General features: G+C 43.3%; 1 protein-coding gene across 12 annotated transcripts in view; it reads left to right on the top strand.

Annotated features, from left to right (window-relative positions):
- LOC118316742 (serine/threonine-protein kinase WNK2) overlaps positions 1-18,420 on the top strand; it is a 46,226-nt gene that overhangs the window by 3,445 nt on the left and 24,361 nt on the right. For 10 of the 12 annotated variants that reach the window (XM_035644883.2, XM_035644882.2, XM_035644880.2 and 7 more), the window contains exons 1-5: positions 3,056-3,316; positions 3,686-4,474; positions 17,117-17,289; positions 17,464-17,684; positions 17,780-17,937. In XM_035644883.2, the coding sequence (XP_035500776.2) occupies positions 3,827-4,474; positions 17,117-17,289; positions 17,464-17,684; positions 17,780-17,937 (1,200 nt within the window). In that variant the 5' untranslated portion in view covers positions 3,056-3,316; positions 3,686-3,826. The other 2 variants (XM_035644873.2, XM_035644872.2) reach the window with 2 other exon arrangements.

Genomic DNA, 18,420 nt, shown 5'->3' with positions numbered 1-18,420 from the left:
TAAATGAATTAAATGAAAAATCACAGATAAAATATGGACAATTATAGGAACAATAACTTTTATGTGAACTGAGTGATAAGATGAGTCTTCTGAACGAATATTTGAAAAGTAAATTGAGGAGAAGATTTGTTTGAGTGAGTGGTTATCGGCTCCCCAGGGAAACAACAAATGGAAAATGCACAATCACTTTTGAGATTTTAGGAGTAACTGGGCTGAAAGACTGAGGGGCCTGCAGCTCAAATACAGAGAGATGAGGTCAAAGCCGGTCAGAGATTTCAACTGGGGCCAATTCGTGCGATAATTCAACAACAAATAAAAAGACTTCTTCTTTACATCAACAGCCTTCCACTTCCCTTTCTCACCCGAGTGAATAAAAATGTGCCCCATCGTAAATAGCTACCTTCATGTCGCTCCCATAGCAAGCTGTAGTGCAACTGGAAAGGCTTGTAACTCTGAAATTCTGGAGATTGAACCCAAACCTTGAACCTGACTTAACTATTTAAAAAAACAACAACCAGACATTCATTGTGTAACCAAAGACCAACTTAAGTTTTGGCCGACTTCCAAGCCAAAGAGCTGAACTCGTTCAACTCGCACAGCTAATCCTAAACTTTTCCCCTTTTCCCACATGGTCGCACTGACTGATACAGTTTATCTACATACCTGCCTGTCAGTTACTGAGGGAGAATATGCCACGACTGGTGCATTGGACCGCTAAGCTCTGTATCTGACATGTAGAAAACTCTTTGCAGCAACATTGCAAGACACCACTTAAGACATGGTTAAACCCTGCATTTATTTTTCAGTTAATTGAATGTGCTACATGTTGAAGAAGCAAATGAACTTGCATCTGTTACTGTGTGGGTGTATGGTTCTTTTATCATACATCAGCACTTCTTTGCTTTCCGTTCATCATGTCCTATCAGCGCGCCTCCCCCCCTTCTCTCACCTCAAACTCTGGCTCCCTTCCACATGAGGATCGACCCAACTGTAAATCTAATTTCTGTGATTCTCCGTAGAGCCTTTAGTTTTACAGCCTTACACAGGGAAAAGCAAACATGGCTGTTTCAGATCATACTCCATCCTTTTATGGCAGTTGAAAAAAACTAAGCGTGCAGAGATGCTTTCTAAAAAAAAAAAAGACAAAAGGATTCAAGGTTCAAGAATGTGCTTAAGTGCTGCACTGAAATTGGACACACAATCTGATTTGTCTTAGATTTCAGTGTAACACAGGCCCAGATATTAAAAGCCTGTGGAAAGTCAGCATATAAGATCTACACTCCACAAAACAACAACCGTGGATTGATTCCATTCTTATTGACTCACACTGGTGGGAGACACATTGCAAATGAGACCAGTTGCTCATTTTATCGAGCGTAAGAGTGTTACGATGTTCTGCATCTGCTGGCTGAGCTCTGACAGTCTTAGGGAGTATCTGGCTGCTCGGGTCTCTCTCTCTGTCTCTCTCCCTTCTCCAAACACACACACACGTACGTCTATCTGAAATTAAATGGCGCTACTCACACAGTGACTATATAGATGACACAGTGAAGTCAATTTCCCTTGCCCTGTAAAACGCAGCACTGAACTACCGTATATATGCCAATTACTTGTCAAATGGCAACTTCAATCACCACATAAAACAATGAACACAACCTATTCGTGGCATGATGCAGCACGGGGTGACATTATGTAAAAGTAAACTCAACGTGTGTGTGTGTGTGTGTGTGTGTGTGTGTGTGTGTGTGTGTGTGTGTGTGTGTGCATTTTGGCCAGTGAAATGGTAACAAAGTAGGGTATTCATTATTTATAAGGTCACTCAGGTGACCACAATGGTTCAGACCTCGTCTGAGCCGTCTGACCCAGCACGCCTGCAACAGACACGGAGCTCTCTGTTGGAACGTCTTCTGTGTTCACATGCATACTTTGCAGAGTTTACACAGCAGCATAGAGTTTTTTTTTCTCCACCTAATAATAGACACTTTAACATACACATGCAGTAATGCAATGTCAAATGAACAACTTTAGTTTATCTCCATGCACTTGTTGGATTGTGTATCTACAGGCCTAATATCCACCATGTGTTACTGCTTCTCCACTCGACAGTCGTTTGCAACTATGAGAAACTCTTGAGAAGTTTGCAATACAGCTATGGCCGTTAGTTACTGCTAGTTGGTTTCTTGCACACACAACTTAACATACCAAATTCGAAACATCGGTCTCACGTACAGCACAGCAGGTATGCAGTATGCATACGTTTCCTTATTTAAAAAAAAGAAAAGAAATGGTCTGAACTATCCTACCTCGGTTCCACTTCTCCTGTTGCTGCTGCTGCTGCTGTTCATCATTTTCTCATGCGAACGCCACTGCACCTCACCTGCAGGCTGCAGCTCTAATAGAGACTGAGCTAAGAGCAAAGTGGATCGTGTTGCAGGGCAAGAGACGACTGAAAGACCTGCTGAACATTTGTGGAACATGCACAAGTCATGACCCTTTTTTATTGATATTTTTAGATGATACTGCTATTATCATCATTATCCTAAGGAAAAGTTGTGTTGTGCACGTGGCTGGTAGACTGTCAGCGATTCCACCGATTTACAGGGCGTGAAGTCGACTCCACAGATGATTTGTTGTCCACTGCATCATCTGTGTGGAATATGTGTCCGCGTAGCCCTGTGATCGGACTCCCAGTGAGCTGTGTGATTGGACGATCCCCCGCTCGTTACCAGGGGCGTGGTCAACCGAGCGAGCCGAGTGGGAAACACATTGGCGCGGCTCGCCGGTGTATTGTCCCCTTTAACGGGGAGAGACGGTGACAAGCGTGAAAAACAACAAAAAAACAGTCGTGCGCGTGAATTAGTCGCCACAGAGCGACGACGACGACGACGGGCGGAGTGAACCTCCGCGTGTCTTCCAGCTGCTCTCCGACCTCGCACCCTCCGCATCGACCAGCAGCCGCGAGCAGACCGCACGAGAGGGAGGCTCGGCCCCGGGAGGGGAGGGGAGAGGAGGGGAGGGATGCGCGCAGCCGGAGGGAGACCGACAGAACGTAAAATATATTCATTTTCTCCCGGGGTGTGTTTCGTGAGCGGTCGCCCGACTCACTGTCCGTCGTATGAAAAAGGGGGATAACACGCAGATAGGGCGTTTTTTTTTGTTGTTGTTCTGTTGTTGAAGTCTTCTGCCGACGGGGGTTCGGGCACCGGACCTGGCAGGTTTCGCGTGTCGCCTTGTTTCGCCTGCGGGAGTTTAGCCGAAGGGGTTCGGTCGCGTTTCCTCCTCCTCCTTCTTCGTCTTTCTTCGTTCTGAACTAAAGGTAAGTCCCGGCTCTGCTCGGCGCCGCTGCTCCGCGAGTGTTCGGGGACTAATCGCCGGTGTGGGGACGCTGGGGGGGGGGGGGGGTAATTTAGCCCCGGCGAACTTGTGAAATGTGGAACTTCCACGTATCGTTGGTGTGTTCGCTCGCTAGTTGTCCCGCCTGTCACCTGGACGACGACGGCTCCTGTCCACGGTGTTGCGTCAACTCGTGCGACTTGGGGGGGGGGGGTTGTCTTTTTCATCCACCTGCTTGTTACCGACTCCAACTCGCGGACGCCATCGGAGCCTCAGCTCGTAGCCTCGGTGTCTCGCACAATGTTGGATTTTTGTGTCACTGACTGGCCGCCGTTGTTCGTTTCTTTCGCAGCTCCTCATCTCGGATGAAACCTCGCCGGTGCCATCATCCATCCCTCCGCTGCGTCACCGAGTGGGCGCTGCAGGTATCCATCTGCACAGCTGCACGCCGGGAAGTCGAGCCATGGCACGAATGACCTGGAAGCCGAAGTGAATGAACCCTCGGATCACGATGGAGCCGGAGGCTGCTTCAAACTGCAAGGCCCGCCACCAAGGACCGAAGTATCCCTCTTTACCCAGCTCTCAGTGTGAACTGGCCATGGGTGATGGACACATCAACCATGTGGACTCAGCAGTGAGAGGTGGGTGTGACCCCAGTGCGTCCCCCTCATCCAGCTACCAGAGCAACGTGCATCAGAGATTCGTCAGGAGGAGCCTGTGGTTTTCGGACACAGACGAGCAGGCGTTCGAGGCGCCTGAGTGCGACAACAGGAGCAAGGTCCTGAACATTAACCTGCGAACAATAGTGGACAGGACCCGGGGGACTAGTTGCGGCATACAAGAGGGGTCCAGCACTGAGAGCCAAGGTAGGCAAAAAGACAACGGTGCCACAGAGAGCGCCAGCGAGGAGAAGGAGAAAGGTGGAGATGCGCTAAGCGCTGCGTGCAGCGATGGCGCCAAATCCGCCATCAAGGCATCCAGCGAGGAGAATGAGGAGGAGGCAGAGATGAAGGCGGTCTCCACGTCTCCGGGAGGAAGGTTCCTCAAATTTGACATTGAACTGGGGAGAGGGTCCTTCAAGACTGTCTACAAGGGCCTGGATACGGAGACCTGGGTGGAGGTCGCCTGGTGTGAGCTGCAGGTAAATCACTACAGCCGTCCATCTGATTTCCAGTCTGTCCATCTCCGTGACACCCGAGCATAGTTCCAGTTAAGATTTGATTGAAGAAGAAGAAGCAAATTCAGCAGTCACATGAAGCTTTAAATCTCTTTCTAATTCTTATACACACAGATGGGCGTGGGAGACATATTTAAATATTTCAAATAAGGGTATTCACATATTTATAAGATAAGATGTTTGTCCCACAACGGGTAATTTTTTTTCTTCCTACAAAAACAACATTAGAGTTTTTTTTCAGTCATCAGTGATTTACCCTTGACTCTCACGGGAAGCCCTCTCTCTGTGTGTCGGTGAAGGTTCACACATCATGACAGCATAATGGTGATGCCTTCGGGGAGCTGTCCATCAGCCAGCATCTCATGGGGGAGTTCGCTGAGTTGCAAATGGCTTACCACTAAAATTTTAAATGGTCTACACAGGAAAAGTGATTGACATGCATCGGCTGCTGACGTAGAGGTGCATACCACCACCGGAGTATCGTGATCATCAGCAGTTTTGCAATTGCACAAGGAGCATCTATCTCGTCTTGCGTTACACAGACAGAAGAAAATCACCAGCTTAGACTGTGCAAAGGTATTAACTAATTATTTCCGTCCTTTGGAGACTGCAGCAGGGATTATCTCTCTCTTGCCCTCTCTCTCCCAGGAGGCTTAAGGGGGACTACAGTAAAGCATGACTGGCCCCCTCAAAGAAAGAAAAACCCATACTGTGATTTTTTTATTCTTTCACCATTCAGATAAATAGTTTTCACATTCAACCATCCTTCATTTTTGCTCTAGTCATTTGGCCGGCTGATGATGTAATGACACTGATTACAGTTATTGGAGGGGACAGTGCGGGGGATGCCTGTGTGCGCTCCGTCCCAGCAAACGTGTCTGCATGTTATGAGCTGTGCCACTCCTCTGCATCCCTCCCTCTGTGCAACAGGAGGTAGGCAGACAGGAAGCAGCTGAAGTGCAGTGTAGCCTGCTGGGAAGCGTGTGGCGGTCCTGTGGCCTCAGTGAATACTTTGCATCGGATGCTGAAAACGTGCTGCGTCAGTATCCTGGGAGACGAAAAGAATGCAGGGCTGCTTGATGCTTCTGAAAAAGAACTAAACCTGTTTTGTATGACTGTCGTATCACAATGCAGTGACACAACTCACTGGGAAGAACTTTACAGATAACATGCCATTGGCCAGGAATGAGCAAAGCTGCGGTGGGGCCGAGAGACACTCAATGATTTCCTTTGGACGATGATGTCATATTTAGCTATAGCAACAGTGAGCAATCGCACGTCTGCCTTAACTTGACATCACTGAGCTGCGATTGCACTCAGCAGATGATCAGATGTGGAACAGGAAACAATTTACTGCATTTTATTTTTCCCCAGTGACACATATTAAATCTCCCTCTAGTGGTCAATCATTGGTCAGTGTTAATCTCAGTACAAATGGTCTTCTCCACAGCCGTGTTTCTCATCTTGGTGCTCTCTCTTGTGCAGGTTTGTAGCTTTGAGCTGATGGTCATCTACAAAAACTATTAATGTTGATAAACAAAATACTAGGCTGATCTGATTAGTGTGTTTCATTAGAGACATTGGGTCAACAGCTTCCTGAGCACATCAGAACCACTGGGTGAGACGACTGTGATTGAGTCAATGAGATGGTTCTCTTCGTAAATTGACCCGTGATCTCATGTTAGTTAATCCTGCCTCTATAGAAGTGTACTATTTAACCAGCTTATGACGAGCGCTTGCACCTTGGTAGATTGCTATTATGAAGGTGGATTTGCTAGGTAGTAAGAAAAAGCACATCTGCTCAGACACAAAGTGAAAGGGTATCTGTGTGTGACAAGCAGAGTTTAGGAACATTTTGCAACTATGTAGGTGCACAATGATTATCTTGATAACTGTGATGTGCTGCTCCACTGACTTCAGACTACTGTTGTGTAGGTCAATTGTATTCCGCCCACTCAAGATAGCTATGCACGAACAATGCACCTTACCACACCTCATCTTAAGACCAACACGCCCATGGGTGCTAAGATTGGAATTTATATCTAAATGTAAGTATCATAGTGTTAACAGCTGACGCTAATCTGCAACATGCATCCATGGAAGGGCTTTCGTGAAAATAAAAGGTAAATTGAATACTGCAAGATTCAACAAAACACATATTCAGTAAAAACATAGCTACAGAAAACTAAAATAGTAAGATACAAAGAAGATAAACTGAGTACAGCAATATACAATACAACAAACAATTAGGAGTAACCATAGACCTTATATAAAAGTGGACATAGTGACCGGGTCCGGAAAGTGAAGCAAAAAACTGCTCTCTAGCTCTCAAATCGAATAGATGCAAGTAAATTGTGGTAGAAACCAGAGTCAGACAGATGAGCTTTGTGTTACGTGGGTCAAAGGAGATATGACTGTGATTTTTCCACTGTTTTCCCTGCTTCAAGTGGTCACATGCCTTTCTTGCCTAGAAATTTTAATCTGGTCCTGTGTTTATCCCCTCCGCACTCTCTGTCTCACAACACTGCCCCTCTCCTTCCAAACCCATCTCCCCACGTCTCTGTTTCTGTGCCAGGCTGCTGGCATAACACAGATGGGCCTTGCTCAAGCGAGGATGTTAATCTGAGAGAAAGATGCCTGTTTCATTGTCAAGAAAAAACGCATCTCGTGCTTCTTGTTTACCTTGTCTCATTCTATCACTGCTCATTGGTATTTATTTTTTAAACTTTGGAAACTTCCTGTTTCTGCCAGTTATGGCTTTGTGTATAGATTTGTATCTCAGTGTTGAATGCTGTGCGCACACATGAAGATGCAGAGTTTACTTCTGATTTTGCGCAGACAGCTCTGTGGTATTTGGCAGAGAGTGTGTTGTTCAGTAGATTTAATCTGGTTCTCAGCTTGTGAAAGCAGAGCTGGCAATGATACCACGGCATTGATATGAAGCTGCTGCCTGTCTCTGGGTGTTTGCTGGAAAAGTGGTCATTCCTGAACCCGACAAACCAAACAAATGACAGCATGAGTCACTAGTTCAATGTCTTGGTTCTAAACACAGCAGTTTTCTGTAACAGTAGATTAGACTGATGTGGTGGCTGTCTCTTTGGATTAACATGTAAAGGGCAACCCATCCAACAACAACAAGCCATCCTTGACTACAGTGATGGGGGGGGGGAAAGTTGGAGAAGCCTAAGTGGGTCATTGGTTACAGCCCATTTGCCCCGAGGAGGCCCAGGGAGGAAGGGCCAGACCCAGTGGCTGTATTTCACAGTGGAGCCCATCTTCAGGCACGCCTCAGCTTCTGTGTCACTCAGCCAACTGAGGACCGGAGCGACGAAGCATAAGGCTGTTAGAGCCACAGCGGTGTGGTCTGTGGAACAGCTCCAACAGGCTTGTTTTTAAGAGGCTAGTTAAGGAAATAAATATGTATATCTTTGGACACAGATTTGGCCAGGATCTTCTTCTTTTATTTAAAATTGCTCAGACAGAAAATGTAAAGATTTTAAAAAGATAAATAGATTGGATGAAAGATGAGATTAAATTGAATGACAAGATGAATAACAGAAATCCAAAGAGGGGTGTCTTGTATATTGCATATATAAAGAAAAAGCTATCAAACCAGTGTAGCTCTGTTGAAATGTTCCAAAATCAGTTTTTAGTGCAAAAAAAATTATTTTCACTCAGCGGCTCATTTATTTACACGTGTATTAAAAATTCTTAATTATACAGTGGTGGACTAAGAAAGCGAGTTGTCCAGTATGTGTTTGGTGAAGCTCAGGATGCTTTGTCAGATGTGTTGTTCTGTCACAGTTTGTAATACAGAAAAGCCAATTCTTGGTTCTGTATTTCAATCAGTCTTGTTGAGAATCTATGTGACTACTTCCCTCATTTCCACTCCTTTTTTATTTTACTGCATTTGGCAGTAAAAAGTGTGTTTTTATACTTGAGATTTTTCTCCTTGTCACATTATATCATAGTAGGCATGCAACCAACCCATTTTTTTCCTGATTACTTGTGTTTAAAATTGATAAAATGTCATAATATAGTAGCTAAAATGTTTTTCCATTCCTTGTTTGGTCTGAAACGGTAATTCCAGCAGTGGGTCTCTGGTATCCCTGTGTACTGCTTTGTTTTGAATTAAAACTTGGTTTGAACAAAACAAGACTTTATTAAAGCTCACACATAGTGCTAACAGTTAAGAAGTGGTGGACATGTGAAATTGAGCTATCTTGTTCCTCAGCATTTTCTTCTAACGTACCACTATTTATTGAAAACCACTGGAGCACACCTGCAGCACACCTACACTCCTGCAGTCTAACCTTGAACCGATTGAGATTGAGCCAAATGGCCTTTGACCTCCCTTGTCCTTCCCCAACAATAGGAAGTGTCACATTAGCTCATTAGGCCTTGTAATCCCTTTTGGAATTTAAGGAGGTTATTTATTATGAATGAATCTGGAGCACTTGTGTATCCTGTTCAAGCCTCCTGCTTAGGCTCTGTGGTATGATGACAAGGTGTTATTTTAAGGCACACTCTATCTGACCTCTGCATCACTAAGCTATTTACGTCATGATAAATGAAAAAACAAATGGTCACACTGTTGCACATGATCTTGAGGCACCATAATGGTTTACTGTTATTAACGTCATGACATCTGATTTCCTACGTAAATCCCCTTATGTGCAACAACTGTTGGGTAGTCTTCTTTAATAGGTTTGAATAGTTTCTTCTGTTGAGCTTCTGTAATATCACTGTTGAAATTGTGAGGATTGTGTGGCTGCCACGTACGTATATATATTTGCATGCCATACATCCTTTAAGGGATTTTCATTGTATATGTGTGCTTGCATGATTTCCCCTGGCTTATAATGAGGCAAGGGTGGCACAACTGAAATATACACTTCAAATACCTGAAAGTTAGGAAAACTGAGAGTTGATGATTCAAACTTGTGGGCATTTGAGAGGCTGTTATTAGTCATGATTTTGCACTGGGTTGACTCAATAAAAAGTCTAAAATTATTGGAGAAATATGAATTGTTCTGGTACTCTGGCTGTTTTCTATTTTGCAAAGCAGTTGCAATTCTTAAACTTTATTTTATTATTGATGACCAGGATGGGTTTTGGTAAAGGCGCCACAGAAATGAAGAAACAAAGCTGCTTGCAACTCCATGCTTGTGTTTTGCCTGTGTGGTGTTTAGTCTGGGCCAGAGAATTAAGCTGAATAAGGGCGGTCTCTCTGGCTCTGTGCCCCCACACTGCAGCAGCTGATAAAATGGTCAAGCACCCAAGTCGACTCAGGACGTCTCAACTCAGCCTGGCACTCTTCTCTGCCCCGTCTCTCGGCAAACTTCATCAGTGAACTGGGAAAGGTTCAGACCGCTCACCTTCCACACACGCTCTCTGGCACCAGTACAAGCCGGCTTCGTCAGGTTTTAGTCGTTTACATGGGCATTTAGCACAATGGTTTAGAGCAGATGGGTGAAATTGCCACCCTGGGTATCGAAGCACCACAGCTATTCGTAGCTGGTATGATTTTTACAATGTGTCTCGATGTGCCTGGATGTTTGGTGTCTGTGTTAAAGATGTCACCACCAGCTGGTGTGCCTCAGGTTCTGCTGGTTAGAGTGGCCTTGTTGTTTACAAATGAAAAAGCCAAGAAGGTGACCCAATCTGCCCTTTGCTGCTAACTTTAGATCTTCGTAATAAAGGATATGTGTCATTGATTAATACTTCAGGATACTTCAGGAGTGCTGACACACTTTGTACCCTTTTTGATCTAAAACAAGAATGTGTAGGCAGTTTTTTGTTTTTTTAAATGGCTAACTCCCTAGAAAATTGTTTTGACTTCTTTCAAATTGCCACTGGATGAGTTTGCCTCTCAGTTCAGACTGAGATCTGTTGTGCCTTTATCAGTGGGTTGTCACTGCTGTCAGTGTCAGAGCCTCTGTATGAGATGCTTCACTTGGTAAATGTGTGTTTTTAAAACTCATTCCTGGGCTACGCTCTCTCTTGCAGTCCAAAAGAAAACACAGCACACTCTCAGCGGGCCTGCTCGGGCAGCTAGCATGGCTAGCATTGTCAGAATGCAGTGTGAAACCCAAAGATTATGAAAACAACTTCTGGTTTAATGGCACCATGATTTAGTACTGAAACAATTAGCTGATCAATCGATTAGTCAAAATGAACAGCAAATATGTGATACATTCTCTGTCCTCTGCTTCCCACCTGCAAGGATTGGCCGCTTTTGTCCTGTTGCATTCATTGCAAATGGAAAATATTTGGGTTTTGAATTGTTTGTTGGATAAAACTAACTTTTTATAGACTACATGATTAATTCATTAATCAAGTAAATAATGGACAGATCAAACAATATTTCGCAGCATTATTTGTTTTGATTTACCATAATGGATTGAATATTTCCAAAAGTTTAATGTTCAGAAGCTTTGCTTTTATCTTATATTTAAGATTCATCTGTCACAGTCAGAATTAGTAATCAAGTTCAAACTACCTGATACCTCTTTGTTGGAATGCCTCGCAGAATATCTATGCGATGTGTGTATGTAAGAAACATAATATTGCCAGATATATACAGATACGTCTGTGATTCTTATAACTCATATAGCGATATCAGCGGTGACCTCAAAAGTCCAGCGTCAGTCAGGCGTAAACAAAGATATGATCTGTAATTGTCATTGGATAACCAGCATTAGTTTGAGGACGCAACTGTGTGATCAGCATTTTTTTGTTTCTTTGTCTTTGTCTTTGTGTCAAAGAAGTGTTTGTCAGCCTACGCTTTCAGTCTGTGACAGGAAAGAGGTTTATAAAGAGGTTTGTTTGCCCTAATCCACATTGGCTAACTCCTGGTCACAATCAGCCAGACACACTCATACACTTTAACACTCTTGCAACAAACACACGTGCCTCTCACTATGGGCCACTTTATGGTCATTTCATTCGTAAGTGCAGCAGTGAACAATGCTTTGTTTTTGACTTGTTTATCTCTCTGATAAGTGAGGGTGTTGGTGTGTGGTGGTGTCTGTCATACATCTCCTCCACAGAGATTCTCTTGTTTTCTTGCTCACTCCCTACACACACCCCGATAGCAAAGAAGTATTTTGGTCATAGACTGATTTTAACCACATCTATTTCTTATTATCTCACTATACCAGTGGCTCGTCATCTTGTTCTGGTCTTCTGTGCTTGTCCTTGACATGGCTGGGTGATGCATTCGTATCTTTACTCTTCTTTTTTCAGCTTGTTTTTAAGTTCTTGTACTGTGCCACCATTAGTGCGAGTGTTTCAGTTCGCACAGCTCAGATTTATGCTACATCCACACTAATAAGTTTTCATTTAAAAACGCAACAACATTTACACCCGCCATCCACACTATTATTGAGTGTTCGAGGGCCTAAAACAGAAATGTGAAAATCCATCTCATCCCATTTTAGTTTGAAAACTCTGGGACGGCGCCGTAATATGGACAGGACTGATGAGTCACCCGCATTCACTTCCTGATTGGTCCTTATCTGTCACGGCTCGACTACCAGCTGTGAAGGCAAAACACTTTAAATACTTGCCGTCAGTCACGGTTCCACCTTGTCATCACTCCCAAGAAAAGAAACCCCACGTTTTTCTTTTCGTTACTGTTGTTTCTTGTTTGTATTATTTTCTGTAAGTAAGTAACTCTGCAGTAAGCGACTTGTCTGGACGGAGAATCGTATGGATGAAGTTGTAGAGTTGCTGCATGGCAGATTAACACTGTAACAGATAACAGAGTGACCAGTACAGATGCCTGCCAAAGCCTCCTGCAGTCATGACTGATGGGACACAGTTTGGCTACGGGCAGTCTGCTGGCTCACGGTTCGTCCTGCACCAGCTTTCGTTACAGCAGCAGAAGCTCTGCAATGGTCATCTTTTTTAGGATGGGTGCAGAGGGTGGCAGGGTGGCCAAGGAAATTAGCATACCCTCTTCAACCTGGCAACCAGGGTTCATGCGCTGTTATTCTAAACATCCTCATTGTTGACGCGTCTAAATAAGCTGTGAATAAAATGCAGCTGTAAGGTTGGTGTTCTGTAGCACTGTGGCCTCCATTATAGACAATTGTCCTGCATAGATCAATAAAGCATTAATGTTATCACTGTAATTTTCACGGAACGTAAGCCTCTTCATTGTATTGTTAATAAGCTACATTAAAGCCTTTGGGTGTGTGTGTGTGTGTGTGTGCGTGCGTGTGTGCGTGTGTGTGTGTGTGTGTGTGTGCAGGTTTACCAATTGGGATTATAATTAGTCCAGTTTTAGTTGTTCTGTATTTTTCAAATACATCCTGAGGTGAAATATTTTCTTCTTTCTTAATCTCCTTAGCTAAATGTTGTAAGCACTTACTGGGTACGCTGGGTTTAACTGTCTAGGTTTTATAGTAAAAGCTTTTGACAAGTAGTTTGAATATAAATACATGTCACACTATTGTTACTAACTCCAAATGTTGCCAATCTGCTCAATGATCCTCAACAAAGGATCAGGATGAGGCCGAGTTAATGAGGGAAAGGAGAAATTTTAACTAGGAGCGCAATGCTGTGGAGAGAGACCAACCAAAGATAGTGTAATTTAGTCGCCATCATTAGGACTAATGCTGAAACCTGTTACGCTTCTAATACATTTAGTTCCCTGGTCATGGATCGCGCTGGTTCATTGATCTCACAGATTTGACTACTTGCTTTAATCTTTGTCTCAGAGTACTGAGAATGAGAAGCACCACATGACACAGACAAGATGACCCAAAAAAAGCCTGTTATCTTTTGCTGTGTCTCAAATTGGATTCTTCTGTCAGTACACTCAAATGTGACATACTTGTCACTGTAAATGCACTCACAAACTCAAAATAGCAAGTGTGCGTATGAAAGTACACAATTGCTACACAACATTTGTCTCTGTTTGGCTACTGGCCTTTTTTTCCTTTGTGGTACTAGCAACACCTTTTTTAGTGCATGTGTAAAAATACAAAGCATATAAAGCCGAAAGTGAATGAACATTTCAATGAGGAGGGGAGTTTTCAATAATGATCCAATCCCATACCAGATTATTTACCATTTATAAACCAACCTTATTTGTTGGAAAGTGGGAACCTTACGCCCCCATATGAAGGCACATTAGTACAAAAGATTACTCAGCATTTTGTTTTGTTTTTCCCCCGGGGTGTTTATTTCCCCTCATTCTAGAATGTCACAAGTGATATATCAGATTTAAATATTCATTATTTGACCGCATTTATGTTTTCATTTTTTTTGATTTAATAGAAAGTGCCCCAACAGCTCCCACTCTACACGGAGCAGAGTGTGATTCTCTCAGTGGATAATCAGTTGTGGACCGTCACGCTGCTGTAGCCTCCTCAATCCCGATGGCACTCACACAGTGTTTGTATCAAACAAAAGGTGCAGCTTAGTGAAATAATGTTGTGACTCACCTGTCAACGCACGATCATGCCTGTGTACTGTGTGCGTACACACTGTTGGTGTTTGTGAGGTCAGTTGAGCTTGTCAAGTTTTTTTTGTTGCTGTGCGTCTGTTCATGGCTGAAATTTCAAATTTAATGGTAAATCCTTTGACTTGCTTCCCGAGCTCTCTACTGTGAGCTTGCTGCTTGTGTGTGTTGGAGAGATGAATCTTACAGAACTAATTTCACATGAAGGATGCTCATTGTTCAACAGATTTGTGTTTTCTCCGTGACTTTCTCCGTGACTTTGATGAGCAATGTTGATGACATTACACAGATTATTTAGTTTAAAAAGGCCACATCATACTGAAAATCTATGCTATTTATGTACATAAACATTCAACAGTGGCATGACACTTTCTATATCTTCTATGTTGTACATTATGAACAAAAAATTTAGTCAGATGGGTAGATGGATAAATGTATTAATTATTTACCATAGCTGCCATACAGTAGGAGACAATGTCAAAAAGAACACAAATGAAAAATTTATAGAAAAACAAAAAATACACAGTTAAATACAAAAGACAAAGCTAAGTTAATAGCTCTGAAACAGTAAAATAAGGTGAAGCTACAAAAAAAAAATGTAAAAATACTAATGACAAAAATATGTGCTTTATTAAGTTTACCAGGTTCGTCAAAGTAGATTGTGGGAGGAATCATACTGATTAACAAAACATACACTGTGCTGATTAATCAAGTACCTTCATTGTAATTCAAACTCCAAACTAAAGCAGTGTTTGTGCCACAGTTGAAAGTGGAACCGCTAGAGCCCTTTAAATATGTATAAAACCAGTTGGTTCCTCTAACTGGGAGCTATGACTCTTTTGCTTTGTCATCTCTACCCTTAAATCCTCAGGTAAAGTAGCTGAGCTCACAGCCATCTCTCCACAGTGAAGGTGCTTTCTCCTTAAATCGACAGTATGCCATAAAGACGACATGTGACATTAGGCCAAGAACTTGGTTTCAACACATAGTTTTGCAATTACATGGTACATTAGCCAGCGGAGTTCCCAGGACTAATATTTTAATCTATTACCTGGTCCCTGCAGAGGCCCCACCGTTTTTGTTGTCTCATTCTGATATATCTGTGCTGATGTATGAGCCAGAGCTGGAACTAATAGAGTTCAGCACACAGATGTAGTGGGTGGCAGCGGAGTGGAGCGTAGCTTTATAGATTGCTTCCTGTTCATGTCACATTTTTCTATTTTTTCTGTCCCTGCTGCCCAGTATGGCGTTCTGTCTTTGTGTTTAACGTCGCCTGGGCGGCTCCAATCTCTGCTGTAGCCAGCTGAGTCTTTCCATTGCCGCATGCAGGAGTACACAACACAGGCTTGATAAAATACATGCACACTAGCAATAGATTGTCTGTGTGCAACGCTGTTTTCATCTCAAATATAATGTAATGATGAGTCACACTTGTTAAGAGCTCACATTCCTCGCACAAAAATATAAAGCAATTAACAAGTCTCATATATTGATCCTTCAGTGATATGCTTTGTCTGGTGTGTGCATGTATGAATGTATGCATGTGTTGGGAGCGATATTCTTCTCGTGTTTCAAAATGCACATATATCCGTCTGTGTATCTCACCATGCTGTGCACAACGTCTGAGCCAACATGTGACTTCTGAATTATGCAGAAGCCGCAATGTCTGCTGAGAGAGAAAACTGAAGTGGGAGAGAGCAAAAAGAATTGTGTGTGCGTGTGGGTGTGACTTGGGGAACACTCTGAGGTGGGGGTGTGGGGGTTATTTAGGAGCAGAATTCTTTAAAGATGAGAGAAGTTATGATGAGAGGAGGAGGAGAGAAAAGGGAGAAATGCGGAGATGAGAGGGGAATATCGCCTAAAGGCAAGAAAGCAGCATTGCTCCAGGGTTAAAATTAGCTTTCAGCTGTCTGTCTCATTCCTCTTTGTTGACATGCGTCAGGTAGAATTCAGTCCATATGCTGCTCCTGTGCAGCAGGGAACACTTGGGGACAACCGAACTTGGGCGGCCACGGCCCCAGCCCTCCGATGCTCAGTTTGCCTCAGTAAAAAGGGTTCTCTGCAGATCTGAATTATTCATGGGACTTCAGAAGAGTGTGGTGAAAATCCCCACCCCCCACACACTTGCACACAAAACCTGATATGACACACAAACACACCATGCTCTATCATCTTATCACTCCACTCTTTAACACATTGCTTCACAGCATATCTTGCTTCATTGATAATTTTTAGGTTATTCAAGCTGATAAAAAAATATTTTGTTCTTGTTCAGCTATTTCTTCTCACGGGCAGTTCACCGTGGTTGAATAATTAAATAGATTAGATATCGCTAGGTTGTGTTCACGCATTCCACCGTCAGTGTAGTCTGCCTCTGTGAGGGGCGGGGTCATGCTTTTAGTCCACGCTCAGCACTGAATGTACACGTCTGTTTGTTACGTAATTTGTGGCTGTGGTGGTTTGAAAAAGGGAGATTGCAGTAAAGAAAACCCTTGGCACTACCTAGAGCAAGGTGTGGGCTCAGCCTCGCAGAGAACTGTAGAGGGAAGGAAGAGAGAGAGGGCAGTTAGTGAATGTGTGTGCGTGGGATGTTTAGTGATGGAGAAGGGAGTGGTTGGTGTTAGGGGTGCAGAGAGGGAGACAGATTGCAGATATGGGGGAGGGGGATGGGGGGAGCAAAAGGTAGTGGGTGAGCAAGCAAGTGAAGGAGAAAGACGAATTAGATCAACGACATGTAACCTTTAGCTGCAGTGTGTTGTAGGTGTGACCGTGGTAATATGTGGGTAAATTTCCCCACCGGAGTCATTGTCACTGTGGTTTTATCACTATTCTGTCTCTTCACGCAGCCGCCATGGTTGATCCATGCAAGACATGTAAACCAAGTCAGTGATCCAGAAAGCCTCTGATCTGGATTCATCTGACACACCCATAGTGTTGACTGTTTTATCATCTCTGATATACATATGGTCCAATTAGAGATGTGCATATGGCTGAAAGACTGACACGAACACTAACCCTCTCACGCACTCAGAAGTGCCTGCAACGATACGGCCTCTTCTTGTGAAGTAAATATGTTAATGTACGAGTTTCATATTCATTATTTTTTTCTGCTGCATCTGTCCCCTCTCCTCTAGGATCGAAAACTGTCAAAAGTGGAGCGTCAGCGCTTTAAGGAGGAAGCGGAGATGTTGAAGGGTCTTCAGCATCCCAACATTGTCCGTTTCTATGACTTCTGGGAGTCGCCCCTTAAAGGGAAGAAGTGCATTGTCCTAGTCACAGAGCTCATGACGTCAGGGACGCTAAAAACGTGAGTTTCTTCTCAAGGCAAATATTGAACAGATAACTCCTGACGTATAAATTGAAAGAAAAACTAATTCAAATAACTTACAGGTTAAAGTGAATTAACCACCTGACTAAATGTAAATGTATTTTGTAGCTCATAAGATTATGAAATAACGTGTTTTCCCTCTCCTCCCTGCAGCTATCTAAAGCGTTTCAAGGTCATGAAGCCCAAGGTGCTGAGGAGCTGGTGCAGACAGATCCTGAAAGGCCTCCACTTTCTCCACACCAGGACCCCACCCATCATCCACAGGGACCTCAAATGTGATAACATCTTTATTACTGGCCCTACAGGATCTGTGAAGATAGGGGATTTAGGACTGGCAACCCTCAAGGCAGCTTCCTTTGCTAAGAGTGTCATCGGTGAGAGACTTTGAAATGTAAATTTGCAGATTCATGGTTCAGGTAAAATTGTAAAAGAGGAAATGACCTATCGACTGGGCTCTCTCTCTTTTCAGGCACTCCTGAGTTCATGGCTCCAGAGATGTATGAGGAGCACTATGATGAGGCAGTGGACGTCTACGCCTTTGGCATGTGTATGCTAGAGATGGCCACCTCAGAGTACCCCTACTCCGAGTGTCAGAACGCTGCTCAGATTTACCGCAAAGTCACAAGTGTGAGTCCAGATGGTACACAGTTTTCAAAATAGTCTCAGCTATTTAGAGAAAAAATTATACTGGAGATTCCAAAATGATAACCGATAAAGATGAGCAAACTATAATAACAGCTGTGATAATATACCAATTCGAAATTGGGTTATTGATGTAGAAAATAAACTGTGTGTTAGTTGTCACACATTACTTAAACCCTGTACATTTATTAATAACTTAAAATGTGTATCACACACATTTATATATCAATAGGAAAATGAGCCAGTGATATGTAGCATAGAAAGGTCAGGGATGTTTATTTTGCTTCACCACACAGAAAGTCAGGGGATTTTTTTATTTGAAGATATGCAGCTTTTCTTTTTCGAGTGCAAGATCTACTCTGTTTCTGCTGTGTGGATCCTCAGCCTTGAATTTATTGGGTGAAGAATCTAATGAGCCATATGGAGTCACAGAGGGAGTCCAAATCCTCCTTTGTTTTTTAGATAAAG

Source organism: Scophthalmus maximus, chromosome 3 (genome assembly GCF_022379125.1).
Source record: "Scophthalmus maximus strain ysfricsl-2021 chromosome 3, ASM2237912v1, whole genome shotgun sequence".
Lineage (NCBI taxonomy): Eukaryota > Metazoa > Chordata > Actinopteri > Pleuronectiformes > Scophthalmidae > Scophthalmus > Scophthalmus maximus.
Note: the sequence above shows the minus strand (reverse complement) of the source record. Positions and strands in the feature narration are given on the sequence as shown.